This window comes from Marmota marmota, unplaced genomic scaffold, assembly GCF_001458135.2.
Source record: "Marmota marmota marmota unplaced genomic scaffold, marMar, whole genome shotgun sequence".
NCBI lineage: Eukaryota > Metazoa > Chordata > Mammalia > Rodentia > Sciuridae > Marmota > Marmota marmota.
In genome coordinates, this window is record NW_026000052.1 from 2,057,234 (window position 1) to 2,085,067 (window position 27,834).

The 27,834-nt window shown below is 60.8% G+C and overlaps 2 protein-coding genes across 3 annotated transcripts; one reads left to right on the plus strand and one right to left on the minus strand.

The window, feature by feature from the left end:
* Nucleotides 1–6: 6 nt before the first annotated feature.
* On the plus strand, nucleotides 7–27,834 carry Sohlh1 (spermatogenesis and oogenesis specific basic helix-loop-helix 1). 2 transcript variants are annotated; one of them, XR_007351262.1, is made up of 9 exons: nucleotides 7–124; nucleotides 415–549; nucleotides 952–1,099; nucleotides 2,034–2,155; nucleotides 2,403–2,479; nucleotides 3,350–3,530; nucleotides 4,030–4,100; nucleotides 22,402–22,539; nucleotides 26,956–27,834. XR_007351262.1 is itself a non-coding variant. In XM_015505839.2 (8 exons), the coding sequence occupies exons 1-8, from the start codon at nucleotides 57–59 to the stop codon at nucleotides 5,018–5,020; spliced, it is 1,020 nt and encodes a 339-aa protein (XP_015361325.1). In that variant the 5' UTR covers nucleotides 7–56; the 3' UTR covers nucleotides 5,021–5,202. The 2 variants fall into 2 exon arrangements, 1 of the variants encoding a protein (XP_015361325.1); XM_015505839.2 differs by lacking the exons at nucleotides 22,402–22,539; nucleotides 26,956–27,834 and adding an exon at nucleotides 4,803–5,202.
* On the minus strand, nucleotides 22,571–25,377 carry Lcn9 (lipocalin 9). The gene is made up of 7 exons (XM_048813350.1): nucleotides 25,227–25,377; nucleotides 24,743–24,879; nucleotides 24,417–24,490; nucleotides 23,900–24,010; nucleotides 23,579–23,680; nucleotides 23,429–23,471; nucleotides 22,571–22,947 (listed from the first exon to the last, which is right to left on the minus strand). Exons 1-6 carry the CDS (start codon nucleotides 25,320–25,322, stop codon nucleotides 23,449–23,451), a joined length of 543 nt encoding a protein of 180 aa, XP_048669307.1. The 5' UTR covers nucleotides 25,323–25,377; the 3' UTR covers nucleotides 22,571–22,947; nucleotides 23,429–23,448.

Genomic DNA, 27,834 nt, shown 5'->3' on the forward strand with positions numbered 1-27,834 from the left:
GCGTGGGGTCGCTGCCCGGGTCCTGTTTGTTTCTCCCGCCACCACACCTGGTTCCCATGGCGTCTCGCGGTGGCCCTGAGCTCCGGGCTGGGGTCCCCAGAGTCCCTGGCTTTGGGGGTTGCAGGTAAAGAATTGCGAGAGGGGTGTGAGGGTGTCAGGTCCCGAGGCCTCTGCCAAGGGACTACCATCTTCACCCTACCTGGAGCACCTGTGGCAGAGGCCCCACCCTGCTCCTGGGGGAGGCGGGGGAGGGTCCCGTGCCGACTAGGGCCGGCCGTGTGTTTTCGCTGTGACCCTGGCTTGTGCTCCGCTTTTCCCCAGCCACCCCCTGTAGACACCTGTTACTACTTCTGGGGCTCCTGATGGTCTTTTCTGGGGTTCACAACCTGGGGGGTCCTGGCTTCTTCTCTGTAGCGGCTCTTCCTTGTCCGGGACCCTGGCCAGCTTCCAGGACCCAACCCAGGTACCTGCCCGGGTCAAGGATCCTGCAGTGACCGAGGGCCTCAGCTCCAGTCTCCCTAGGAACGTGCTCAGTGAGAGGGAGCGCAGGTGAGTGGCCAATTTGTGGAGGAGCCCTCCTGGCCCCGCCTGTTTTAAGGGGTGGGGGCTGTGACTGCCTCCTGGCCTCAGGCAGCCAGGGCCAACTGACCAAGGTAAATCCACGTGGGGGGGTCCAGCAGCACCCTGTGGCCTGAAGCCCAGGCATCTGGAGGTTGTACGTTTGGGATCCTTTAGACCTGTACACTGTCTCACCGCTGTCCACACCCTGGTCCTTCTGGGATGGCCAGGCTGACCCCTGGAAACCCTCAGCTCAGACAGCTGGAGAGTTAATTAGTGGCCTTGGCCTCTGCTGGTTCCCTGGGAAAGGTCCTTGGGGTTCCAGCAGCTGCTGCCCCTTCTGGTGGAGGCTGGATGGGTTTGTGGACATTTGTTGAAATTTTCTGGGCACAGGAGGCGGATCTCTGTGAGCTGTGAGCGCCTACGGGCCCTGCTGCCCCAGTTCGATGGCCGGCGGGAGGACATGGCCTCTGTCCTGGAGATGGCTGTGCAGTTTCTTCGGCTCACCCACACCCTGGTTCCTGGTTGGGAGCAGCATGCTGTGAGTTGTGGGTGTGTGGACCTGGTCTGGCAAGGATGGCCCAGCGTCGCTGAGGGGCAGTGTCCCCTCCAGCTTCATGCCTCCCTCCACAGCCTGGGCTGGCTGCGGCTTCTGCAGGGCACTTTGTTCAAACTGTTCCTGTTGCTATTCTTCCCCTGGGAGGAGACCTGCTTCCCCAGTCCTGCTGAGTGATCAGTCGCCCCATGCTTGATGCCAGTACGGGGGAGAATCAGGGTGTCCTCATGCTGCCCTGGTGGAGCACCACATAGACCCTTTCCCTGCAGCTTTGCCTGAGAGAAGGCATGGGCCTGTGAGCCGTGAGGGCTTCACCAAGTCTCCATAGCCCCTACAGTGAGGGGGGTGTCCACATGTGTGGGGACAGGGCGCCAGATGGGGATAAGGCGAGGCCTGGGTGTCACCCTGTGCCTGCAGCCTTGTCCTGAGTGCAGGGTGAGCTCTATGTGAAGCTCTGGCTTGCTGGTCACCTGTGGGACAGCTGCTGTGACCAGAGCCCTGACAGCCTCCCAGGTAACCTTGTGATTGGTGTTTTGTTGAATTAACTCTTCGAGGTATTGGGGATCAAACGCAGTGACTGTGCATGCAGGCAAGTGCTCCAACACTGACCTCATGTTGAGCGCTAACTTCGTTGGTTTTTTAATTAAAATCAAAATTGAGGGCTGGGGCTGGGGCTCAGCTGTAGAGCGCTCACGTAGCATGTGTGAGGCCCTGGGTTCTCAGCATCACATAAAAATAAAAGTTGGACTTGTGTCCAGCTACAACCAAAAAAAAAAAAAAAAATTGTGACAGGGTCTCACTGAGGTGCCCAGGCTGGCTTTGAGCCTGTGCTCCTCCTGCCTCAGCCTGCCAGCAGGGCACCACCACACCTGGCCCGTGTGTGTGTGTGTGTGTGTGTGTGTGTGTGTTTGAATTCCAGGTTCCTGCTTCCTCCAGGGAGGCTTGGCACAGGTGGAGCGAGGAAGTTCTGCAGTTGACCTTGGCGAGCCAGATTCCAGCCGGTGGGCCTGACCCTGGGACGGCAGCATCCACTGTGATTCCGTTAGTGTCCCCTGGGGCCCATCCTTAGGGCTAGGGGATGTCCAGGGACAGCAGAGTCACCTGTGGTCTCGAGAACTAGAAACTTGCTTAGGCCCCGACTCATACCAGTGGCATCACTGTCACTTGGTTAGGATCTAGTGTTTCCAAAGGTGTCATGTTTAGCAAATGTGGGGGACTGGACTGGTGTGGGGGAGGGGTGCTCAGTACTTGGCTCAGCATCCCCCACCCCCCTCTGTACACTGTCCAGGCAGCAGGACCCCCTGAGCTGTGTGACCCTGGCTGTGGACAAGAGTGAGGTGCTGGACGGGCCACCCTCCCTCCCAGGTAAGTGACCACGTCCAGGGCAAGTCAGGAGACCTCCAGCCCTAAGAGTGGGGGGCTCTTTTCCTGGGTGCAGGTCCAGTTTTCACACTGTCTGTGTGCGGGGACTCGTGTTGATGGTTTTCTTTTCAGGTAGCCCTGTACTCCCTGCCCTGGTCCTAACCACCTCCACTCCCCAAGGACACGCCCCACTTCCTCCTGTCTTCCTCCAGGGGCCATGGGGGTGCACCAAGGCCCTCGGCCCATCTTGGGCACCCAGCTGACCTATTCCATGTCTAGTTCTAGCAGCCACCGTTGGCTGTTCTTGGCGTCCCCTGGTTGTCCATGGTGGTCTTGTGGCTAGATTGGCCACTGCTATGCCCACCCTCTGCCTCTGCTGCAGGGGTGCTCTTGTGGGGACCCACCTCAGGCCTGCAGCCTTCCAGCCACCTTCCTTCCTTGAGGCTACTATAGCCAAGCTCAGTCAGGTGGCTTTGGGGTCACCCTGAGGGGCACCTGTGATGACCCTGACCCTGACGGCACTAGCCCTCCTGGCTGATCATCACCTCTCAGGTGTGTTTGCCACTTCTGGAAATGGTTCTGCTGCCAGGTAATACCTTGTGACCCCACAGATGTACCGCTGCCGTGGGTGGGGCTTGCTGTGGGCAGAGCTGGTGTGGCCAGCTGCAGCCCCACAGGGGCTCAGTGGAAGGGATCCTGCTTCCCAGGTGTTAGGCCCCTGCCTCTGGGCAGCCCTCTGCCTGGTCACCTGTCTGTAGTCCACTTCTGGGGCCCCTTCCATGTGTCCTTGTTGTGGGGCTGGACTTGGTCAGAATCAAGAGGGCATGGGGGCAGCAGACAGGTGACCTGCTGACTGTGTCCCCCCCTCCTCAGAGCCCTTCAGCCTGGTGCCCCGGCCCCCATGCTGGCCGCCCTTCTCACAGTGGCCGAGCTCCCCCAAGGTGAGCCCGGAGGCTCCTGATGGTCTGGGCCAGGCCGGGCCCCCAGCCAGAGTCCCCACATCCCCAGGTGGGCTGGCTGAGGAGGCAGCCCTGACACCTGTGGCAGATGTCAGGTGGGTGCCCATGGGCGTGCATGTGCGTGTGTGGGGAGTGTGTGCGTGAGCATGCTTACCGTGCCGGCTACCGCAGGCCGCCCTCCAGCCGCACCCTGGGCCTTTCCCCTCACCTGGAAGCTTCCACTCTGGTGCCCAGCAGGTCTACGAGGGGGGCTCAGGCGGTCAGGCCGGGACCAGCTGCCTGGCCGTGTGGCTTTCTAATGTGTGTTTCTGAAAACACTTTGTCTTCTAATTGTCTCTTGTTTTGGCTGACGGCAAATGAGTTTGTGTTTTGGGAGCGCACACCAGCTGGGCGTGGGAGGGAGCAAGGCTGCACTGGGGAGGAACCAGCAGGGGTTCTGGGGACAGGCCTGGGCTTGGGCTCCGCCTGCACCCCTTGGTGCAGCCGTGGGTGGTTTCTGCACGTGCTCCCGTGGGGGCTGGAGCCCCTTTGGATATGAAGTGGCTTCTTGGGCCTAGGTCCATCGGTGATCTCTTGGGGGTTTTTCACTTTTAGGTCTGTGTCAGGATCCAGTGTGGAGGATGGGACGTCCTTCCTGCTGACGGCTAGTCCTGACTGGTGGCTGGGTGAGTGGGGGCCGTGGTCCAGGTTGCCCTCGCCCACGCCAGCCCGGGTATTGGGGCCTCAGCCCTTTCCATGGAGCTAGGGTGGTCGTGCCCGGGCCCAGCTGGCTGTGCACAGTGCAGTTTCCAGAGTGTGTCTGGGTCTCCACCTCCCTCTGGCTGGTGGTTGTCAGGGCAACAGGCAGGGAGAGTCAGAGGTAAAGCATGTGTGTGAGCGTGTGTGTGCATGCACATGTGACAATGTGTAAGAATGAGCACACTTGAGTGTGAACATACATGCGAGTGAGAATGCATGTGCCTGTGAGCTTGCATGTGACTACTGTGAGCAAGAGTATGTGGGCGTGTGTGTGAGGAGCATGCCTGTGAGCCTGAGACCTGTGTGGACATCTGACCTGTGGAGTGGGCTGTGTGGGGTCCTGGGCCTTCTCTCAACCCCATATCGTCACAGAGGCCCCTGGAGGTGTCTGGACGTGTCACGTGTTGGGTGTCGGTCTTCCCTTTAGGTCCTAGAGCTGGGATACCCTCACGATCTGGCTGGGAGCAGGGTCTCTGCATTGGAGGACTGGGAACCACGGGGAGGCAGGGCTTACCCTCCCAGAGGAACAGAGGGTGGCGGAGGGAGCCCCACTGTGTGCCCTGATCCTGCCCGCCTGCCCCAGTGTCCAGGGCACCCTCCTCCTCTGCTGATGTGCCTTTTGCTCCCAGGGTCCCTGGAGGGAAGAGGAAGCACTGTCCCACCCTGGGCCCTAGCCCAGAGCAACCCAGCACAGCGGGCAGAGCCAGCCTTCCTGGGCAACCCTGAGCCTGGCTCCCCGGAGCTCCAGGATGGCCCCCTGGAGCTGTGGGGCTCTGACTTGGGCAGCTGGGGCCTTGAACTGCGGGAGGAGGTGGACAGCATCTTCCCTGATTTCCTTGCCTGCTAGCCACTGCCGGAGGGGCAGGACGGCAAGGCCCAGAGCCTGGGCAGCCTGTGTGTCCCTCATGTGCGGGTGCCTTATTTTGGGCTGGATTGCAGCTGTGCCCTAATCTGAGCGAGCCTGGCAGGGCTGTGCGCCCGGAGGCTGGATATTAAAAAGGGAAAGCGATTTTCCTGGAGGAGAACAAACCCTGTGGCTTTTGTGTAATGAATCCGATTCATCAGGCAGATGCGCCACCTCCATTCAGAGCGCAGGCAGTTGCCCCACATGGTGACGTCCCTAAGTAACCCAGGCTGGGTGGGGGTGGCTGCAGCTCTGGGTCCTGCTCCCAGGGAGAGTGGTCTGAGGGCTGCTGTCCTCTTCAGCGTCCCTCAGAGCTGTGGGCCGGGTGTTTGGACTGTGTGGGGTCCTTTCAGGATGACCCTTGTGTCCCTCTCCCAGCCCAGGGTGCCCAAGGGAAGGGCTGGCTAATTTCTTGCCATTGCCATGGCTACCTTTGCCACGATGAGGTTGTTGGGGACCCTGGGCCAAGGCCACCTGCCCCCCACATCTGTGGAGGGACTCAGTTCCTGCCCGCAGGGGAAGCAAGCCCCATGGTCTTGTCCTGCCTCCCTCCGGGGGGACAGCAGGCTTGCCCTTCTGTCTCCATCTGGACTCAAGGCCCCAGGTCCTGTGACCCCACCCCCACAAATGAATTCTGGGGGCCAGAGCAGTCTCAGCTCTCCAAGAAGATAGAGCTCTGAGTGTAGGCTCAGCCTCCCGGGTTCCTTGCCCCCGCAGCCGGCGGAAGGTTCCGTTCATTCTCTGAGTCACTCTGACGAGGCCTGGAGCTGCTGGTGTGGGAGGGAGGCGCTTGCTGGCTGCGTGGAGCAAGGTCATCACAAACCCTAGGTGTAGGAGGACGAGCCCCTCAGCCTGGAGCAGGGCAGGGCTGTCCAGGAGCCCATCTGTGTGCCCGCTGGGGTCCTTTGGCAGTGGCTGGGTCCCGGTGGACACCAGAGGTGTGGCTCTCACCTGTGGACCAGCCTCCTCCTGACCCTCTTGTCCCCTCCTGGTCTGAGGATCATGACAAGAGCCTGGCGCAGAGGTACGCTGGTGGTCAGGGGTCCCGGCTGCTGCATCCCAGAAACATGCAGATCCTCAGAGCTCCAGGACGAGGCCTCTGGGCACCCTCTGGGCTTCTAAGTCAGACCCCCCACTGGTGGCCACAGGAAGCTTTGGCTCTGGCCAAGCTGAGGTGCCAGAGCCGGGCCTGAGAGGCCCACCTGAGGCCGGCCTCACCTGTAGCCTGGTGAGGGAGGACTCAGGCTTGTGCACAGACCTGACGGGTGCCCTAGGGCTTGGACAGGCAGGACACTGGCCTGGCCCCTGACTTCCCCAGAAGGTGAGGGACAGACTCCATTCCAGGAGGCCCGCAGGTCTCCTCTCTTTTCTGAGCCACTGTTGAGAATGATGCTGGGGTCCAGCCTGGCTCATGGGGTTCAAGCAGTGACTGGGCAGGGCCTGCTTAGGGACTGGGAGGCCAGGGGGGCTTGGAGCTGCAGGAGCCTCAGACTTTAGAGTCCTAGTCCCTTCATGGAGGAGGGTGTGGGGGCTCCAGGGCTTGACCCCCTCTGTGCGTAGTGACAGTCAGCAGCCCAGGGGAACTGGACATGAGGGGGTGGGCCTTGAAGTGGCCTCCAGCCAGGGTGCAGGAGGAGGGCCGCCTGGCCTCACAGAGCTTGGCGGGGTCTGTCTCCTACAAGGAGCCACAGTGTGCCCAGCCTTGTGCAGCTCTCCTGCTCCCGCCCCTCCCGGGACTCTGCACCAAGGACAGCCTCCTTGCCCTGGAGGCTTCATTCATCGTGGTTCAGAAAGCTGGGGGCAGCTGCTCCAGGCTGTGACACGGCACAGCCTCCACTCTGATGGAAGGACAGTGGCCTCTCCCACTTAGCTCCTGCCCAGGTTCTCCTGGGCACCCTGCTTTCCATGAACACCCGCTCCTCCACACAGGGCCCACCCTGTGGGGGCAGAGGAGAGGCCGGCCCTGCCCTCTCCAGGCTTGGGGAGGAAATCCTCTCAGTCCTGCTCCAGCCTGGCCACCGTCACCATCACCCCCGGCACACTCCTAGAGGCCACAGGTCCCCACGTGGCTTAGAGACCAGGGGTAGGATAACACCCTCCCTGTGAGGCCTCAAAAGGCTGTTTGGTGGAGACGTTGCCTGCCAGTGGCCAGGTGGGGGAGCTGGGCAGGAGCTGGACAGCATGGGAGGGGAGTCCTGGAGGCCCCAGGCGGAATGGACCCTGCCTCTCTGCAGGGTCTTGGCAGATGTGCATGTCAGGGCTGGAGGTGGGGAGGTCTGTGGGCAGGCTCTGCCATGCTCGTGTCCACCAGCCAGGCCAGGGGCCTGAGGTCTCTGGAAGAGCATCTCAGGGGCCCGTGGCATGTGTGGTGGTCCTTGGGGTCTTGATTACCTTCTGTTGGAGGTGGCTGCTCAGGGGTCTCTGTCCCTCCTGCTCCTGAGGATGTGGCAAGAGTACAGCTTCCTCTTTGTCACCTTCCCCACCTGCTACAGGGTTGAGTTCCTGGACACTGGTGGCCCAGGATTCTGTGCAAATGGCTGGTGCCAGGCCTTGGCTGAGGCCCTGCCTGTTGGGTGCAGGAAGAGTGCTGAGGTCCTTGGGCTGGCCAGGACCCCAGAGTGGCCAGGGTTCCTGCAGGCAGAGTCCACACCCAGACTGGCCCTTCCCGCCATACTGGTGGACTCACAGGGTGTTCCCTTTCCTTGCTGCAGTGGCCCCCAGAATCCACGTCTTCCTGGAACCTCAGATTATGACTTTATTAGGAAACAGGGTCTTTGCAGGTGTCGTTAGTTGAGGATCATGAGACCCTCCTGCATCAAGGGTGGGCCCCCAGTCCAACAGCAGGTGTTTTTACAGGATCCTGCGGGGTGTTGCAGCACACACGGGTCCAGTCCCAGCACTGAGGGGGAGGGAAGAGGGGAGTGTGGAACAGCCGCAGGGAGAGGCCTGGGACCACGCAGCCTGTGGTCAGTGATGGCAGGGCCTGGGGACAGTCACGGCCACAGTGTCACTTCCCGGAGTTGGAGTTGGCTGGTTGGCTCTTTCTGTTGCCCCAGGTGTTAAACTAGGTGCTGCAGGTACCCCAGGGTCAGTGGTCAGTGAAAGGTTGATCCTCTTTCAAAGCCTTCAAAGGTGGCAAGTTGGGGGCCCGTATCCCCACCCATGGTCCTTCTGTGCTGCCCCAGACTCTGCCCTGCTACACAGCCCCTGGCTCAGCTCCCCTCACCACGGGAAGCATGGTCCCTGCAGATGGGCAGCGATGTGGCTGCCCCAAGTGTCCCTGGGCTCAGCTGGTCACTCTGTGCTAGTGCTCTCTGGGCTGTGTCCTGGCACACGCCTGCCTGAGAGGAGGTGCTGGTGGCCCTGCCTGCACAGTGATGAGCTCTCCTTGGCACCATCTCAAGGAGTCCCCTGAGGCTCAGTGGCCATCACTCACCCAGGACGGCAGAAGCCTGCACCTTGGAGCTGCCAAGGTGCCAGAGCAAGGCTGGCCTGCAGCAGCTGCATACCAAAGCCAGCAGTTCGTGAGGCCCTGGCCTGGGCCTTAAGGCCAGTGCCCAGGGCTGTGGAAATTGGCACGTTTGCCCTCATCCCAGGAACCCAAGGTGCTTGGTGTGCCCTTGGAGGAGGCAGGCAGAGACTTCCAGGAGGTGACGTGACCCCTGAACTAATGTCCTGGGCCACCTGCCAGGCACCCCCTTTCACCTTCCACTGCCAGGTGGAGACTGTGGGTGCTGGGGCCAGGGTGGGAACACCTGGCAAGTCGTGGCAGTCAAGGACTGCCCGAAGTCCATCCCCCCGGGGCCCCCAAGGTGCATCCCTAGGGCTCTCCCTCCCTCCATGTTCCAGGTTAGACCTCGTCCTGCCCGCCCCGCCCCCCCGGCCCTGTGGCAGGGACAGGAGTGCTGGCTCCCCGCCCTGCCTATGGGATGGGCCTCACTGGCCTGTGTCAGTTGGAGTAGTTCAGGGGTCACGTCACCTCCCAGAAGTCTCTGGCTGCTTCCTGAACTGGCCCTGTGCTGGGGACAGCTCTGCTTCTGCTCTCAGCCTGCAGGTGTGTCCACTTGCACCATGGCTGCCAACACAAAGGCCCAGGGACTTTAACTCTGCCAGGGCCCTCACCGCAGGTGTAGGACGTGGCCCCAGTCCATCAGCATCTGAGTGGCCCAGTTGGATCTGTCCCGGGCCACCACCAGGCCTCCGTGTCCATCGATGTGTTTTTACTGCTGGATTGCGTTCCTGGCCCTGACCTCCGCTTGCCTGCCTTTGGGATCTGTAGAATGGCACAGCACCGAGCACAGTCTTCTAGACTGGCGCTGTATGGCTGGTTGCAATGTCTGTGACCATCACCCGGTAGTCACCCTGCTTCTTTCAAGATGGCTTTTCGGGGTCTGTCCTTTGTGACTCCATGTACCTCTCCAGGCTTCGTCCGTGTTGTGGAGGGGTCGGAACTCCTCCTGCTGAGGCTGAGAGCTGTGGTGTGTGTGACGTGTGGGTCATCCCTCTTCTGTTTGTGATGGTGGCTCTTGGGACTGCTGCTGCCCGGAGCACCAGGGTGCGTGTGCAGACGCAGTTGAGACCTGGCCTTTGTCTTTGGGTGTCCACATGTGCAGAAGGGGGATTGCTAGGTGGACAGTGGTCATTCTCAGTCTATAGAACGGCTGATCTTTGTTGATTTTGCAGAAAGGGATGGTGGTCCTGCTGGTTCTGGTGGCTCTTCTGTGGCAGCTTGTGGGCCATGTGCAGTCGTGGGGACTCCCTTGCACCTCTGGGGATGCTCCTGGGACCACCTTCCGAGCCTGTTCCTCTGCTCACCTCTGTTCTTCTGGTTTTGCTGCCTGTGCGCGTCCTTTGGAGACGTACAGCCGCCCCCGTACTTAGTGTTTAGGATGGTACTGCCAAGTCATGGGACGTCTCGTCTCTTTCCCCCGCAGGGTGGCCAGGCCATTCTGCATTGTGACTGACGACACATGCATTTTGGTTCTGTGTCCTTGCAAGCAAGCCCAGTGACTGTCTTCAGTTAGCTCCAGTGGGTGGGGAGTGACGCAGCCTCTCGGCGGGGATTTCGTCTGTGCCAGCTGAGGGTGCCGTGCTTGTTGTCTGGCGTATGGGATCTGACTGTTGTTCTTACCTCACAGTACTCATTCAGCAGGAAGTCAGCGTAATAAGTCACGCCCTTGAACCATCAGCTCCCGAGAAGCCTCAGGTCCTGAAGCCCACCACACCTACAAACCCCCGCCCCGGAGGGACGAGGACCCTCTGAGGATGTGGTGAGCCATGGTTTCTCACAGGGCAGCCGTGTGCGCTGCTGCCCAGACACCCCTGCGGGGACCTGTGAGTAGCTGTTAGGAGCAGGGGCTGCCCTGTGTGTTCAGGTCTTTGGCCTCCTCACTGATTCTCACCCAGTGTCCCCACCATTCCCCACCATTAGGCTAAGTCACCGTGCCCAGAGAGCCCAGCCCCAGCCCTGGGGCCCTGTGGATCAACCTTGTCTTTACCTCAGGCCTTACCTGGGGTTCCCAGGTGCAGCCAGCGTCCTGACAAGAAAGAAACAGGAAGACTGTGTGCGTGCGTGTGCGTGTGTGCATGTGCGTGTATTTTGCACATTTCATCAGAGTGGCTTGGGTCCATAGCAGGACTGAGTGCAGAGCGTGGGGTTCCCTTGTGTAGTGCCCCTGCCCTCTGCTCTGTCAGCGTCCCCACCAGAGTGGTGCGTTTGTCACGGTGAGCACATGGTGTCACCCGGGGTCCACAGTCCTCCTGAGGGTTCCCTCTCAGTCCTGCACCTTCCGTGGTGTCGACAGATGTGCAGTTGCTTGTGCCAACATGGAAGTATCTCATTGTCACTGCCCTAGAAGTCCTCAAGTGCCACCTCGTCCTTCCTCCTCCTCCTCCTCAGCCCCTGGTAATCACTGTCTTTTTACTGTCTCCATAGTTGGGGGCAGAGGGAGTTGGGACACTCGGAGGGAGCAGGTGCTATGGACATAGGGCAGGGAGGGACTTAAGGATGGTGTCCCGGATGCGGGCCCGGGGGTGCACACCTGTAATCCCAGAGACTTGGGGGTCCAGGAGAAGCATTGTAAGTTTGAGGCCAGCCTGGGCAACTTACGAGACCCTGTTTCAAAACATAAATTATAAAAATGGCTGGGGATGTGGCTCCGTGGCAGAGCACTCCTGGGTTCAGTCCCTGCGCCACCAGGACCTGGAGCAGGCTTGCCGTCCCCTGGGCTTCAGCTGATTTCAGGCTCCTAGCCTGTAGGACTGTGCAGGAGTAGATTTCTCCTGTTTGAGCCTCTGAGTCTGTGGTTGGTTGGTAGCACGACCCCAGGAGGCCACCACAGTAGAGAGGCACCAACTCGGGCCGTGGGTGTGACCGCGTCCACCTGGCCCTCATCTGAGAGTTGCTTTTCCCCACACCTGACACTCATTGTGGCTTTTCCTTCTTCTTGGAAAGCCCCTCCCCCCCTTTATGATTACAGGGTGTTGTTCCTCCTCAGGGAAAATCTGCCTTTCCAATCCCGTGGGCCACGACCCCCAAGGTCCCGCACCTGTCATGTGGCCTGTGAGTGTCGGCTTGGGGCAGGGGTTTGTAGATGTGGGGGTTTCAGGACCTGAGATGGGGCGGTCACCCTGGCTCAGCTGCAGGCCAAACGCCATCCCAAGCACCCTTAGAAGAGGGAGGCCAAGAGACTGGACACAGAAGCGGCCGCAGCGGGAGCTGGAGATGCTGGCCGAGGGGGGCCCTGGAGCCAGGCAGCGTGGCCCTGCGCTCGTCTTGATGTCAGCCCAGGAGGACCCTGGCAAGGGCAGCACCTCCCGAACCCTCCAACCTGGAGCGTCCTCCATGGCCACTGCTGCCCATGCCCCTTCACATCTTGGCTCCAGCTCCCCCTGCTCCAACCCGAGCTGTCATGGTGCCCAGAGAGCCCAGCCCCAGCCCTTGGGCCCTGTGGACGCGACCTTGAGCTTCGTCAGGGCCTGGATTGCCCCATTACCTGGGGTTCCCAAGTCAACCACAAGGAAGAAACAAGGAGATCGTGTGCGTCTGTGTGTGTGTGTGCGTCTGTGTGTGTGTGTGTGTGCACGTGCATGTGCGTGAGCAGGCGTGCAGCTCCCGGTGTCTGCAGCAGGTGCTCAGCGGCACACACCCACTTCCGCGAGCAGCCTGCCCGCTGGGCTGTGGACTCTTAGGGTTTGCAGGAAGCAAGGAGCCTTTGGGTCTGGAAATGCCCCCAGTGGAGTCTGGGGGTGCCCGGCAGGCTCCTGGGTCTCAGCCCAGCGTGCTGACTTCAGGATGGTCAACCCAAAGGAGTCAAGGCCCCAGATGCTGCAGAGACTCTGGCAGCTCAGCAGGCAGGTGTGAGGGGGACAGTGTCAGACGTGGGGACGTTTCTTGGTTGGCTGGGTACTTGTCAGGAACGCAGCCGTAGAGGGAGCTGGAGCTGCTGTGGCCCTGGTTGACTGTTCTCCAAGTCTCTAGGAGGCCATGTTACCTGCTCCAATCTAGGAGGCTTTCCAGCCCAGGGATACTGTCCCCGGCTGCCGGCTGGGGTGAGTTGGTCTGAGCCTGGTTGCCATGGGCAGTCCTTGGCCCACTCCTGGGTTCTCTGTTTATTGGGGCCCCTCCTGCCTGACTCTCAAGCTGGGGCAGAGCCTCTCGGCCCCCCCTTATCCATCCCAGCGGGGCGCTGAGTGCGCCTTGGGTGAACAGGTGGGAGCTGTCCCAGCACTTCTCCACTACTGCCCCCAGCAGGTGCACAGGGGTCTGGCTTCTCTCCCAAGTCACTCAAGCTGCACTGATGCCCGAGGGTGGTCCCCTTCCTGACCTGCTGGGGGTGCCTGGGTCCTGCCGGATGAGGCTCCCTTCCTGTTTCTGGCTTGGTCTTTGGTCTGCAGCAGGGAGGAGGGTCAGAGGTGCTCCTGGCTGGCCTCATCCCCACACCCTTGGTCCTTCCCTGGACAGTGCTCCCAGAGCTCAGGGTGCAAGTCCACCGGTGGCTGGCTGTCAGGTCTCCAGCCTTTGTCTGCGGCAGGTCCTCCCCTCTCAGCCTCAGCTGCTCTGCATGGCTGGGCTGACCATCGCTGGAGGGGACAAGGACCATGACCAGGGCATGGTGAGTGTCCTTTTGTGTGTGCTGTAGTCTGGGTCTTGTGGTAGATGGCCACTGTAGATGGTAGGTGGTAGATGGCCGGGACTGCAGGACGCACCTCCACGCTGGCTTCCCTAGCCTTTGTAGAAGCACAGCCATTCACACTGGGGTGGGCACCCTCACGCCGTCTCCATAACGTCCCCGAGGTCCCAGTCTGCTCTGTCCAGCATGGTTCCCGCTCCTCCTGCTTCCTCTAGTGCTGTCCTCTTCCCTGCTTCGTCCCGTGTCTCCCTGTGGGCTTCCTGGTGCTAGAATCTGCTGTGGACCCATGAGTGTCGCCCAGCCGAGGCCCGTCCTTTCTCTCATGTCCCTGTTTTGGTTTCATTTACTTTGATCTGTCGACAGAAGACAATTACAAGTGTCGTTTAGAGGTCTTGGTTAGTTGGTCTTTGCCATTCTAGAACCAGGCTGCTCCTCATTGCAAAAGGGGCACTCCTGTGAGCACAGGAGGTGGCTTCAAGGACAGGGAAGGGACAAGGGCCAATGCTGGCCTGTGGGGGCCTTGGGCTTCTGCTCCTCTGCCTTGGTTCCTTGGTTCACTCATCTGTGCCTGCTGGGTGGCACTGTGGTCGGTGACCCCGTTCTGCCTGGGTCTGCTGGGTCCGGAGTCCTGGCCAACTGTGGTGCCTGCAGTCTCCTCTGTCACCACAGATGGGGCGATTCCACAGGACAGTTTGTCCAAAGTGGAGTTTCTGGCTCAAAGAGGTGTGTGTGTCCAACTCAATAGCTGTCATGTTGTCAGTGATTTGAGGATGGGAAGGAGGTTGGATATCCCCAATGCGGCCAGTCGGGTGGGTGAGATTTGGCATGCCGCTGCTGCGTTAATTAGCCTCCTCTGCGTGCCCGGGAGCCTGTGTGTGTCTCTTCAGGCACTCCCCTGGTGAGTTGCTGGTTTGTAATGGGGCCAGTTGCTCATCCTGGCCTTTACTGCCTCCCAGGTGGCTTTGAGGACAGTGGTGTGGGGGACTGTCCGCAAGGCTGCACAAAGCCCTGGCTCCCTGTGAGTGCCATCTACCTAGATCTTCCAGAAGCATCTCCAGGTGCTGTGTGGTGCAACCCCACAGGAAGGTCAGTGCCCTCTGCCCTCTGGTTCTCCCCACAGGGCTGTCTGGAGGGCGGGGCGGACAGCGTTCTGACCTGGCTGCAGTTCCCTCTGCTGGGCTTTGTTCAGCCCCAGTGCGGCAGGGCCACCAGCACCCAGCCCTGTGACCTGGGCTCTGGGTCGGCCCCCAGAGGGCTGGGTGTTTGGGGGGAGGAGGCCTCGGCGAAGGGGTTGTGGCCTGGAAGGGTCCAGAGCCCAAGGTGTCCTGGGGGGAACCAGTCCCCTGTGTATCCACTCACCCCTCAGTTCACAGACCTGATTCTCTTGAGAGCCACCCTCTGTCCCTCTTAGCTGCCTCCCCTCTGGCTCCAGGAAGGACATGGGATACAGGCCAGGTCACTGAGTGGCAGCAAGAGCTTCAGCTGGTGTTGGGAGGGCCTGACCCAGCGAGTTCACCACCGTAGGCAAAGCCCAAGAATGTTGGCTGCACCGTGGAGAAGAGAGGCCGAGACTGGCAGAGACATGGCTGGGAAGAGATACACCTGTGCCTGGATCCACCTGTGCCTGCAGGTGGTCACCTCAGCACCTTTCAGACGTGAGAGCCACTAAATCACATCTGTTGTGTGTCTGTGTAAGGTTTTCTGTATTTTGAGCTGAAGAGTCCTAATTGACACGAGTTTGCCTGTGAAGTGGAAACTCGTCACTGTGCACTCATCACTTGGTGAAGACTAACAACTCTGGGGAGGGCCCAGCTGCTCCCGTCAGGTGCCCGGACTGGGGAAGACGCTCCCTCTTTCCCTGTACCTGTTTCTGCAGATGAGAAGAAATGTCCCCTGCAGTCTGACAGATTCAGAGTGACCTTGGATGAAAATCCTTTATTGAGCAAGGAAGGGCCAGGGCCGAGAAGCAGGGACGGGGAGGGGCTGAGCCCTACAGGCTGGTGCGGAGGGACCGTCTGCAGACATGGGCCCCTGGGCGCCTCGCGGCCCACTGCAGGCCCCTCTGTGGGCAGGGGCTGCACAGGAGAGGTGTGCGTGGTGGGCTTCCTGGAGGGTTAGAAGGGGTGGGCTAGCAGAAGTCCCTGCGAGTCCCATGCCTCCCCCGGTGCCCAGTCTTGGCTCCCTCCCCACTCCAGGGACAGGATGCCTGGGTCCTCTGGAGGGGAAGGCGTCACCCACCATCGCTGGTGTGGCAGTCCTAGAGTCTGAGCTCTGGCAGTGGTCTGAGGGGACAGAGTGGCCTGGATCAGCCCAGGCCTGGCCCTACCCCAGCTGCCCCTGGCTATCAGGCAGGCCACTGGAGGGCAGGGAGCCAAGCAGGGCAGGGAGGGTACGGCCTTGCCTGAGAGTTGCAGTGGCTGGATCTGCTGCCCGAGGCAGCCCAGGTCCTCGAGATGCTCCCAAAGTTGTCCTGGATCCCCCACTTTGCAGGGAGCTCCTGCACTGGGAGGAGAGGGACTGTGGGAGCCTCCCCTGCTGGCAACGGGGGCAATATGGCAGGACAGGACATGGAGGGAGCCTCCCAACTGGCTCCTCTGACAGGCCTGGGGCAGGGGCCACGGGGGAGGCTGGGCCACGGGGGAGGCTCAGGCGTTGTGCTCTCGGACCAGGGGAGGGCGCCCATCTAGGTGGGCAGTTTCCATCTGTGGTGAAGAAAGGAGAGAGCTGTGTCTGCCCCTGGGTGGGGAGGGAGAGGCCCAGAGGGGAGGAGAACGTTGACTGCGGAATCCAGAACACCAACTGGCCCCATGGGGGAGTTTGCTGCCCGCTGTCTAGGAGAAAACAAACTTGCCTTGATTGGCCCCTGGAAGCAGAGACCCTTGGGCCTGCTCACTGGGAGGGGACCAGTCCCCTGCTCGTCCGCCTGCCTCCTCCCTCAGGAGGCCCTTCCTGGGCTGGCCGCCAGGCTGCGCTGACCCTCGGTGCTCATTGATTAGGAAGAGGATCAGATAGTCCTGGGGCTTCACCTTCACCAGGTAAAGTGTGTGTGTCCCCAGTCTGTGAAGGCCAGGACTCACACAGGTTTGGGGCCCTGGGCCCTGGGAGGCACACCTGTCCACCCCTGCAGCTGAGCCCCTACCGCCTCTGCTTAGGGCTAGCGCCAGGCCCTTTGGGGCCCCAGGGGCAGGAGGTGTGGTGGGGCCAGGCACAGGGACCTCCTCTGCCCCCTGAGAGTGGCTGTCAGTGCCCAGTGGGCATTGGCCCAGAGCTGCCTGCCCAGGGATGCCTAGTGCAAGCCATGCCTGCAAGCCCAAGCCCTGCGTCTCCAGGCCGTGCCGCAGGCGAACACTCACACTCACACTTGAGGCTGAACTGGTTCTCCACGTGGGTCTTGAAGGCCACCAGGGTCATGAGCTGGCACTGCTGATCCTCGGGCAGTCGGGCAGGGCGTCCCCGGGCTTCCCACCGTGGGACCACGCTGCCGTGGTGCCTGTCTGCGCTTGGCCCCCTCAGTCCCCTGGCCTTGGGACCATGTCGGCCTCCCATGTAGGCTCCTGCCTCCCCTGGAAACTGGGTGCTATGGTCACCCTCACAGGTCACCCCAGGGAGGGGCGATGACAGATACACTTGCTCCTGCACACACCTGTGAGTGCCCGGCCTTGTGGGAAGCCCTGAGGTGACCTGAGCCCATGGGCAGCCTACAGTGACTGTGGCAAGTGTCAGGGGACAGCAGCTGAGAGAGGGCAGGTCAGTCCCCCCGCCCCCCAGGTGTCCACGCTGGACTCACGGCACAAGGAGAACTGCATGAAGGTTGCCGTCTGTTATGTCCAGAGCCTTGACGAACCCTGAAGGACCTGCGAGGCTGGATAAGGGCCGTGTCGTTGGAGGCCAGGGCTGCCATGTGCCAGGGCCCAGAGACCTGTGGGCGGCAAGCAGGGAGGCTGAGGGGCGGGGCCTCCTTCCTCCCCGGAAGCTACCCCCTTATCCATGGTCAGCACGGGGCCAGACCTGTGCAGGAGCCCCCTGAGGCACTGAGCAGGCTGGTGGGTCCCAGGCCCTCAGGACAACCAGGGGACATGGTGCACGGGGTACGTCAGGCCCAGGCAGAGATTCCATCTTAGGGTTCTGCAGCCTGAAGGTGTTCAGGAGGGGCAGCCTGTGGGTGCTCTCCAGGGCTCTGTGCTGCCTCCACTCTGTCCAGATGCTCCCTGTGACACTGTCCTCCAGCCCTGTCCTGCTATGCCTCCTGGGAGCCCTGCCTGCCCTCTGCCCCTTACCTCTGAGGGGTCTGCCTCCTCCTCCTCCTCGGAGGCCTCGTCCTGGGCCTGTGATAAGCAAGAGGGGCTGCATCCTTACTGCGTGCTCTGTCTGGGTTTGGTGGCAGTTGGGGACTTTCCCCAGGATGCCGTCTATATAGCTTGTGGTCAGGGTGCCTGGTGAGGTCACCAGGAAGGGCTTTTCTCCGGGTGGGGGCAGTAATCCTCCAAAATGTCAGCCAGCCATTGTCTCTTGGCTTCTCTGCTGCTTTGGACGCCAGCACTGGCTTGTCCCCACAGAGCCCGTTTCCAGAATCAACAGCCGCTGGGACTCAGCCAGCTTGGGGCCTGAGTGGTATCAGGGTCACATTGGGGCACCCTCTGCCTTGCACAATGATTGGGACATAATTAGGTGGACACAAGCCGTGGACAGAGGGGTCCTGGGATTGGTCCTGGCGTCCCCCAGGTGTTATGAGCCCTGTGTGCCCAGGAAGCTGCCCTCCTGGCTGGCCTAGCAGGACTGAAGTCTGCTAGGGTCGCCCACATACCCAAGGAGCACGTGGCGGACATCCCAACCCCAGAACCTCAGGACGGGGCCTTGTTTGGAAACAGCGTCCTCTCGGCTGTGGTTGGTAGGAGTCACTCATCCTGCAGCAGGATGGCCGTCCTCCGGGTAGAAAGTCAGAAAGGGGCATTTGGGCCCAGGAGGGATGTTGGGGTGCAGCAGAGGTTGAAGCCATGCTCTCACGGCCGGCATCCTGGGGCTGCTTGCTGAGTCTGGCAAGACCCAGGCCTTGCCCCCAGGACGCCGTCCAGGCCTCCACCCACAGGTGTCGGGGTGCTGGACACGGGGGCCTTGCCATGTGATGTGCCCACAGCTGTCAGCCTGGCCTTCCTTGCAGTCCCAGCTCTGCACCTTACATCTGGTCCTGACTCCTGTGACCTCAGGGCCTGTCCCCTCTGCCAGACCCTCCAGGGACAGTGCTGCAGCATTCCCAAGGCCGTCCTGTCTGCCCGGCCGCAGTCCCTCACAGACCCCGCAGTGGGGCCACCTCCTGGGAGCCCTCCCCTGTGGGCTTCTCCTGGACTCTGCCCTTGCCCAGCTGAATGCAGGGAGCAAGTGGAAGAAGGCCGGGGGCAGAGCCCAGGGCTCTGTTATGCTGCCAACCTACTCTGGCACCCGCGGGGTTCTCTGGGGTCACCTGCCCAGATGAGTCCCTCAGGCCTTCCGGGATCAGAGAGCAGGTTATTTGAGAGCCTCGTCGTCCTGGGCTTCCTTGGCCCCAGGTTTGACACTCCCCACCCAGATCTGCAGGTGAGGGGTGCTGGCCCTGGTCCTCAGGAGGGCAGAGCTGCAGGAGGCCATGACAGTACATGCCCACCATGTCCGGCGTCCTGGTCCTGTATGTGGGGCCCAGCGGGTCTGCCCATGCTCTGGGTGGCTAGCCCAGGGCTCCTCCCACTGCCAACATAGAAGCCTGTCCTCCCACTCTGTCCCCTGCTCTTTCTGAGAGGGGCCTGGGTTCCTGTGAACTTGGCTGACCAGGACCCTCCCAGTGCAGCCTCCTGGCCTCCTATGCCCATGTGCTTTCCCCCAGGACAATGGCAAGGTCACCTCCATCCATAGTCCACACACAGCCCTGTCAGGTACTTTCTGGTTTTGAATGTTGACCTTTAAGGACAACACAGAGGGCTCTAATGGGTCAGCATCTGGATTCAGAGCAGAGCCCTGACCCTGGACCTCACTCCTGACTCCACGTGGGGACCCTCCTCATGGATTATTTCATCGGGAGCATTTGTGCAGCAGACTCTGGGGGCTGTGGAGAGCACAGTGACGGTCAGGGAGACACCTGCCCTGTGAACCCATGTTTACTGGAGTGACGTGACTGTCCCCCCCACCAGCATGGCAGTGCCAATCTAAGCCAGTGCTCCCTGGACAAGCACTCGCCCACGGCACTCAGTACATACCCACAGGCCCTGGCCCGGTCCTCACAGCGTCATCCTCAGGAGCAGAGGCTCGGGTCTCCCAGGCCTCGTGGGTGAGGAACAGGCATGGAGGTGGCCAGGTCACAGAGCTGGTGAGTGGCTGGGAGTCCAGGGAGGGGTAGTGTCAGGCTGCCTGCAGGGTGGCACAGGAAAGGTGCAGCCAGCCCTGGAGCCAGGACTTCCCCAACAGGCACAAATAGCCCGGGGCAGGTAGGAACTTAGAGGTAAATTTCCTGTGACAGACGAGGGTAACCAGGTGGAAGGCCGGAGCCGAGGGGCGGACGGCTGGTGCTCTTGGGCAGGCAGAAGTGGGTTGATGGCCAACACAGCTCAAAGTCAACAAGAAGAAGACAAATGCAAAATGGCAAGGGGTGGGGACAGGCGGTGAGGGGTGGGGACAGGTGGTGAGGGGTAGGGACAGGCAGTGAGGGGAGGAAGCTGCAGGTGACCCAGTGGGAGCCCCAGGCCGCTGCCTGGCTGGGCACAGAGCCTGGGACTCAGGGCAGTGGTCTCCTCTTACAGTGAGGTTAGGTCTCCTCCTGAAGTGGGAGGCAGGGCCTAGGGCAGGGCCAGGGGGAGTCATTTGGAAGTTTCTGGCAAGACCCTCAGGCCTGAAAGTGGGATGTTGCTTGGGGGGATCTGGGCATCCCAAATGCCCACCCTAGAGGAATGGCTAGAGGTGTGGCAGGTGAGACCGGGCGCTGCAGAGCAGTGGGCAGGACACCCGGAGTGCGCCCCTGACCTGGGCGCTGCTGTCCACCCAGGAGTGCTGGAGCCTGGGGGGCCCTGGCTCCATCCTGGCACTGCAGTCAGTGGAGGAGCACCTGCTGGAGCACCTGTGGCCAGGTCAGGAAGGCAGAAGTGGAGGGAGCTGAAAGAGCTGTGCGGGCAACATCAGTGTGACCGCGAGGGACAGGTGCTGGTATCTGTATGTGCATCTGGGTGTCCGAGCTGTCTCCAGACCGAAGAGCAAAGGGAGATAGAAGACAGTGGCAGAACCCGAAGTCCCTGTTGGAGGCTGAGCGCAGTGTGGCTGCAGGCAGTGGACACACGGGCACAGCTGCTGCTGTTGGGACAGGTGACTCTCCGTGGCCGGCAGCCCCTGAAGCAGGCGCTGTGTCTGCCGCCGGGCCCGGGGTCTGGTCAGTGGTGGCCCCGTCCCCCAGCACTTGTCCTGCGCCTCTTCAGGGCTGTTCCCGTCTCATCTTGGGTGCGTCCTGCTGGGCGCTGCTCCCCGGTGCCGACTTTGCCCACCACAGGTGCTGGGCATGTGGGCAGCTTCCTGTGTGTCCCTTGTGTGGCTCAGTGGGCTGGACCAGGAATGGATGGGAAGCTGGAAACCAGAGAGGCCTGTGGGACAGCCAGCCCCTCCCACCCTGCCCACCTGGCAGGTTGCTTTGGGGATGAGCTCTGCCAGCCTCTGACCCCGCAGTGCCTAAGGGAAGGGGGGGGCGGGCGTCTGGACCGTAGTCCTGAAGCACCCACACCTGGCTCCTTCACCAGCAGGCGCTGGTGCTGGGATGTGTTGGGCAGTGTGGGTACTGAGTGACCCCTGCGTCCACCATAGAACCCTGGGCTTGACCACCCAGGTGGCCAACCCCCTGACTCCCTCCAAAGGGACTTGGGGTGGGGCCAGCTGCTCCTCAGACTGAGGTGCTCTGGTCAGGGAGCCACTCCTTGCCCTCCAGGCTGCCCCACCATCCACCACCCAGTAGGGCCTGGGGATTCTGGGGGGACCCTGACTTCCAGGTGGGCCGTAGAGATGGGGGACTGCCCAGGACCGAGGGACAGAGGCTGGCAGGCTTCCGTGGGCCTCTCCTGGGCTCAGAGGCCAAGAGCTTTCATTTCAGTTTTTATTTGGAGAGGACCGAGATACTCATGCAGTCGCGAGGAAGACCACAGCCAAGTTCCAGGGCCCACGCTGGCCTCCCAGGTCACTGGCCATGTGCTCAGCTAAGGACGCCACCCTTGTGTGACATGGATGCTGCCTGCATGGACAGGGTGCTGTTGCCTGTGCACTGCAGGGTGAGAGGAGTGTGAGAGTTGGCAGGGTGTGTGAGAGTGAGTGTGAGAGGAGTGTGAGAGTGGGCAGGGTGTGTGAGAATGAGTGTGAGAGAATGAATGTGAAAGTGTGAGAGTGAGCAAAGCTGTGAGTGAGTGTAGGAGTGGGTAGGGTGTGAGAGTGAGTGTGAGAGTGGGAAAGGGTGTGTAAAAGTGAGTGTGAGAGTGGGCGAGGCTGTGATTTTTTGTATGGTCCTGAGTGTATGTGCACGTGTGTGTCAGCATGAATATGAACATGTATATGTGAGGGACTCCACCTGACTGTGAATATGTATGTGCGTGTGTGTGAGAGGGTGTGTGTGCGCATGTGTGTGTGAGTGAAGGTGTTTGTGCACCTGAGAGAATATGTGTGAATACTTGTGATGTTAGTGTGTGTTTCTCTGAGTTTCTGCACAAGTTGGTGAGTCTGTGTACATGTCAGCATGTATGAGTGTGTGTGAGGTGGAGAGAGGTGTGAGGCTGTGGGAGCAAGTGTATGCCTGCAAATGTGACGGTCTGCCTGTGAGTGTGAAAGTGTGAGAACATGTGTCTTTGAGTGTGTGTTTTGTGAGTGTGTGTGACTATAGAGTGGTTATGTGTGTGACTACTCCTGCATGAGTGTGAGCCTGTGAGCGTGGTGTGTGTGACCGTGCCTGGCTGTGGGGAGTGTGGGAGTAGGTGTATGTGTGTGTTGGTGTGAGTGTGGGGTTGTGTTTTTGAGTGCATGTTTCTGTGTGCTTGGGTGTAGTTCTGTGCCCTGTCCCATGTGCAGGTGTGCAGCCACCATGGGCACAGAGTGCACAGCCACCTGGTACCCGCGGGCGTCCCTTTGCACACTTAGCATTCTGGGCAGCTCTGCCGCTGAAGGCTGGAAACCTGATCCGCCCCTGCCTCCCCACGGGATCCCCAGGCGCATGCGCATTGATCCTCCCCGTGGCTAAGGACGGTGCAGATGGACAGAGTTTGCTCAGCTGCACCTGTTGAGGGACCTCAGGTCGCGTCCCATGATTGGTGCCTGTGAACGGAGCTGCGGGGACACTGGTAGTGGGTGAGTAGGGGACAGTGTTCGCTCCCAGCAGGGCCGACAGACAATCACCTGGGACCCACAGGACAGTGGTTGGGCTGCTGCCTCTTTATTCACCACCATGCAGTGGGGAGGGCCTCGTGCCTACGTGGGTCAGCCCTCTCCCTGGGCTGCCAGCCCCACTCCTCCTGACTGCGAGGCCCTGCAGGACAGGGTCCTTGAAACCTCAAGGACTCGCAGGCTGAGCTGATGTGGGGGTCCAATGGGGGTGGCCTCTGGGAAGGGAAGGAGGACTTGGAGGGTGATCTTGTGGGACCATGGCTCGTTCCTGAGAAGGGACTCGGGAGGCTGAATGGTGGCCTCCAGGAGAGATGCCCAGACCCCGGCTGGGACTCATCTGGAAAGGGGCTCCATGCAGCGGTCCATTTGGGTCTGGAGATGAGACCTGCCTTAATTACTGGGTGGGCCCTAAACCTAGCGGGTGCTGATGAGAGAGGAGAAGGGACACAGACAAGGAGGCTGGAGCAATGCTGCCACAGCGGAGGGACATGGAGCCATCAGCAGCTGGAGGAGGTGGAAGGGTCCCGTGGAGCCCCGGGGGAGTGTGGCCCTGCGAGTCCTGGACCCCCAAGTTCCTGGCTGCAGAGCTATGAGAGAGTAAACCCCACTGTTCTGCCCAGAAGCCCAGGACACTCCTACAGCATGGGGTTCTTTTCTGCCCAGGTCCCACGTCCCATGAGCCTGGCGCCAGCAGTGATCGGCTCCTGCACCAGGCTGAGGACGGGTCTCAAGGGATGGTGCTGGCGGTCCTTCTGGGCTGGGACCCTGCCCTCTGACATCAGCCCCAAGGCAACCCCATCCGCTTCCATTGCCACCCTGAGCTGCCCGTCCTGCACCCAGGAAGCTCACGCACCGAGGGCCTGGCTGGGTGCTCTATCTCTTGGAGTAGCAGTGATCTGGGGAGACAAAGGCCCCCGGTTGGCTCACTGGGCCTCCCCCCAGACCCTGAGCCCTTGGGCCGTTGGGCCAGGCCGCCTGCGCTGGCCTGAAGCAGGAGCCCTACCTTCTTGGGTCAGGTCCATGATGTTTTTGGAACTCAGTCTGTACTTTCTGCAGACTCTTTCGAATCTGTGTTGGAAGTTGTGGCTCAGCTTTGAGATCCGCCCTGAGGACAGGTTTGGGACCATGTCTGGGGAGGGCCTGGAGGACCTGGGCAGGGCTGCATTGCTGACCAGCAAGAGGGGCTCGTGCCAGCAGGTGGGTGAGGGATATTGAATCCCCCACTCACCCACCTCTCAGACTTGGGGTTCTTGGAAGACCCCCACCCGCCCAGGGTGGCACCTGTCTCAGAGCAGGACAGCTGGGACAGCTGGGGCTGGGGTACCGTAGAGCGCCAGCACGCGGGTCTCGGTCCCATTGCGGATGTTCTGCATGTCGAAGATGACATACATCTTGTAGTCCGTCTCCGAGACCAGCACCTTGTTCTCCCCCTCGTCTGTGTGGAGATGCCACTCAGCACAGCCCACCGCCACGCCCCACGCCCCCCAGGTCCTGGACCAATGCGGGGTCACTGTGTGTGGTAGCCCTCAACCACCAAGAGGGAGGGGGAGTGGGAGCACAGGAGCGGCTCAGATGGGTCCCCTGTGTGGCAGTGTGGGCAGCAGGGCGCCTTGGCCCCCTCTCCATCCACCCCAGCCCCCCGGTGGGCCTGAGCCCCTGGCTTCCCAAGAGGAGCTGGTCTGGGAGCCCCTGAGTTGGAGCCAGGCTAGGTCCTCTTGCTTTGGGGTCAGGGTATCAGGGATCTCATAAAGTGCCTTAAGTCGGTGGTCACCAGAAACAGGGCAAGGCCGGGCAGAAGGACCCCTGGCTGTCAGACCAGGAAGAACCCTGCCCGCACTCACAGGAGATGGAGTACTCTCCGTTCTTGTTCGTCTTCTGGCAGACCATGCTCACGCCCACACACTCACCCTGCACCCTGGAAAGGAGCCGGGTGACGCTTGGAGTGGGGCCCCAGCCCCAGGGTCTGTGGCAGGAAGTATCTGCCCTGAGGCATAGGCTTCGCCCCAGTCCCGCCGGGGGTCTCAGCTGGGTCAACAGAGAGGGCCATCACCAGGCACCGCTCCTCTCTCGTGTCTCAGGATCCCTCCCCGAGGGTGGGCCCAGAGTGTGAGTGTGAGTCCGGGTGCCGGTGGGAGGGGTGCAGTCCCCCTTGTCCAGCAACACTCACATGAAGCGGAAATTGAACTTGAGGCTGCCGTTTTTTAAGTGTTCAATATTCCGAATGAAGAGCCTCAGGTCTCCGTCTTCTTTAATCCGCGACAGGTTGTTTGAGGCCATGGAAATAGAGTACCAGACCCCTGAAATCTGGAGGGAAAGGTGTGATGATGGGGAGCCCTGGATGCCATGGGGCTCCTCGGTGCCAGTTATAGGTGTCAGCTGCAACTAGGGGTCCTCTCCCTCCCAAGGTCCCCTCTGACCTCCCAGGCCCCCTCTGTCCTTCCAGGGTTCCCTCTGACCTCCCAAGTCTCCTCTGCCCCCCAGGGTCCCCTTTAACCTCCCAGGTCCTCTCTGCCCTCCCAGGTCCCCCCTGGCCCTTTGGCTTCAGTCACAGCTGGGGAGGAGAGGGCCCCCCATGGCAGAACCACTCTGGCATAGGTCAAAGACCCCAAGTTGAGGGGAGCAAATGCCCCAGAAGCCTGGCCTGTCCCCACCCTGGCCATGTTGTAGTTCTTATCCACGACAGCCAGGGGGTTGAACTTCTGCGCCCCAGCCAAGCTCAGCCCCAGGACCAGCAAGAGCAGGGCCATCCTTCCTGGTGGGTGTCTCGGCTGTGCCTGCTCTTTATGCCTGCTTCTGCCCTGTGGTTTCCAGACCCTGTGGGATGACCTGGTCTCTGCCTGTCCACAACATCCTGTGCCCGTGGGAATGCAGTTTAAAGTCCCCTGTGGCTGCTGCCCTTGACTGCTCATGACCTGACCTGAGCTGACGTTGGAATCTGCTTGAACTGGTGTCCAGCTGGGTCAGAAAGGAAGTGACAGAGGGAGTCAGGAGCAGGCCAGGCTGTGGAGACTGGGTGCGAGGGTCAGGGGCCCAGATGGGGCTTGGCCTCCAGCCTGTGCCCTTCCTGGAAGGGGATGGCAAGAGGTGAAGATAAGCATCTCCTGGCATGTCTGCAGCATCTGCTCAGCCTGCAGGTGTCTGGAGCATCTGGGCACAAGGTGTGCTGGTGGCAGGTAGTGGGGGAGGTCCTGGCTCCCACATGAGATCAAAGCTGGGCCAGGCAGCGAAGGACCGGGAAGAGCCGACCCTCCAGAGACACAGAGGAGCTGCCCACAGGCTGCCACTCACATAAAGCTAGGTCTGCCACCTGGGCATGGGCTCATGTGGGTCCTGGGGCCTGTATGAGCTGCTGGCCCGGCCCTGCTTTGCAAGGTTGTGGCAGCTCTGGGGACTGCAGACCCCTTCCCTCCCAGGTGGGCAACGGGGGTCAGCCGGCCAGGGGCTGGAGGGGAATCACTTTTCCCAGACAGGAGGGCCCTGGGCTTCCTACCTAGGAAAGAGCTTCCAGGAGGTCGGCCGTCCCTTCCAAGAGGCCACGCTCTTCTCCACAACTTCCTACCACTTTTTAAAAGAAGAGATTTAAGAAATGGTGTTCAGACGGGCAGAGAATCTCTGCTGACAACAAGTGGCAGAGTGTCTCTCCCCACCCGGGCCAGGTGGCGGGCAGCTCCTCCTCCCTGTGGCTTCTGGGTCTTGGGGGAAGTCAGCTCCAGACAGACTGGAGAGGCCGCTGCAGAGGGTCGAGGTGGCTGTGGGTTGGCACCTGGGGTCTCTGTGATGGGGGCTGGGCCAGGAACATGGCGTCCAGGAGCCCTTCCCCTTGTAGGGTTGTGCTGGCTCCTTTGAGGCCTTCTGCCAGGCCCACCTGTCATGCCCAGCTGCTCTGACCCCTCACACGGGCATCCCTGAGTCTGCCTCAGTCCAGAAGCAGAGGTGGAGGCAGCTCAGGATTGGGGTCAATGTGGCACTCCAGGCCCCTGCAAGACTTGGAACATTCCCCTCCTTCTGGGAAGTCTCTGGTGTCCTTCTCCAGGCTGGCACAGTTCTGATTCCTATCCTTAGGAAATCTGAGGAGTCTCTGGGACCGGGAGGTCTGGGTGGCCTGTCCTGGCCAGGGAGTGGCAACACCCAGTGCCAAGTGGGATTCCCACCTGGCGTGAGGACACCCGACCCTGGAAGGCACCCCCGTGTAATTCCTGGCTAGCAGTTGAAGAAGGGGGCCTGCACTTCTCTCCAAGACACCACGTCCACACCGGGGGCTGCCCAGTGTCATGGTGGTCTTCACTTGGTGAAGGCCAGTCCCCGCTGGAGACACTGGCCGTGCCCTGAGTCAGGGACAGGCAGGAGGGTGCAGCTGCTGCCTTCTCTGGCATGTTCTAGGGAGCTGCTGAGATACAGAGATGTGAGAGACGCGGATGAAAAGAGGGGCCACACTGACTGCAGAGTGCTTTGCTGCCTGCGAGGGATCGGTCCACTAAGGTGGCTGCGGGGGCCGCTGGCTGCAAAGAGAACACGTGGAATCGGAATCCTTTGGATGGGCCAGCCCGAGCTGCTGGAAAGGCAAGAACAAGATCTGACCTGTAGTGGGTCGGGAGCTGCCCACAGGAACCGAGCGCCCTTAGCCTGAGTGATGAGAGTGTGGAGATGTGGCCAGCCGCCCTGGGCTGTGTGGGTGTGAACTGTGAGCACTGAGCGCACAGGGTGGACAGACCCCGTGTTGTCCCTCTGTTTGGGCGGGCTATGAATGCGTCCCTTTGCTCACTCTGCCTATGATCCCACATAGCACACGAGATGGGCGTGGCCTTCATAGGTGTCAGTCAACCTGCCGACAGCAAGACATCCTGAAGCTAGACTCAACCCCCTGAAACCTGACCCCTTGCCTCATTTGAATGGCTTTTCCCCAATAAAAGGGTTCAGCATGTGCTCCTCGCTGTCTTGCCTGCCTTGCCCCCCTTGTGGGAGCTGTGGCTGAGGAGAGGTCACTGAACCCAAAGAAAAGTTACTTTCTGTGTTTTTATTTAGTCCCAAAATTCACTTGGAGTGACTCTGACTGGTTTAGACGTGTGACACAACAATTGGCGCCTGAACAGGGACTCCAATGTGAATTTTGAGAATTGGTGGTTTGTTTTTTTCTCTCCAGTAGTGATAGTGTGCATAGATTTAAAAATTATTGTGGATTCATTTGTAAAAGGGTGATAATTAGACAAAAGAAAGTCAGTGACCTTAAACTTATAATATCTGGAAATTTTTGTTTTTAGA

Excerpts from the sequence above, each read along its gene's own strand:
- Lcn9 (XM_048813350.1), bottom strand. The coding sequence starts at position 25,322 with ATGGCCCTGCTCTTGCTGGTCCTGGGGCTGAGCTTGGCTGGGGCGCAG. Across the intron at positions 24,491-24,742 it reads AAGTTCAATTTCCGCTTCAT|GGTGCAGGGTGAGTGTGTGG; the intron begins GTGAGTGTTGCT and ends GCTCCTTTCCAG. Across the intron at positions 24,011-24,416 it reads CGGAGAGTACTCCATCTCCT|ACGAGGGGGAGAACAAGGTG; the intron begins GTGAGTGCGGGC and ends ATCTCCACACAG.
- Sohlh1 (XM_015505839.2), top strand. The coding sequence starts at position 57 with ATGGCGTCTCGCGGTGGCCCTGAGCTCCGGGCTGGGGTCCCCAGAGTC. Across the intron at positions 125-414 it reads CCTGGCTTTGGGGGTTGCAG|CGGCTCTTCCTTGTCCGGGA; the intron begins GTAAAGAATTGC and ends TCTTCTCTGTAG. Across the intron at positions 4,101-4,802 it reads TAGTCCTGACTGGTGGCTGG|GGTCCCTGGAGGGAAGAGGA; the intron begins GTGAGTGGGGGC and ends TTTTGCTCCCAG.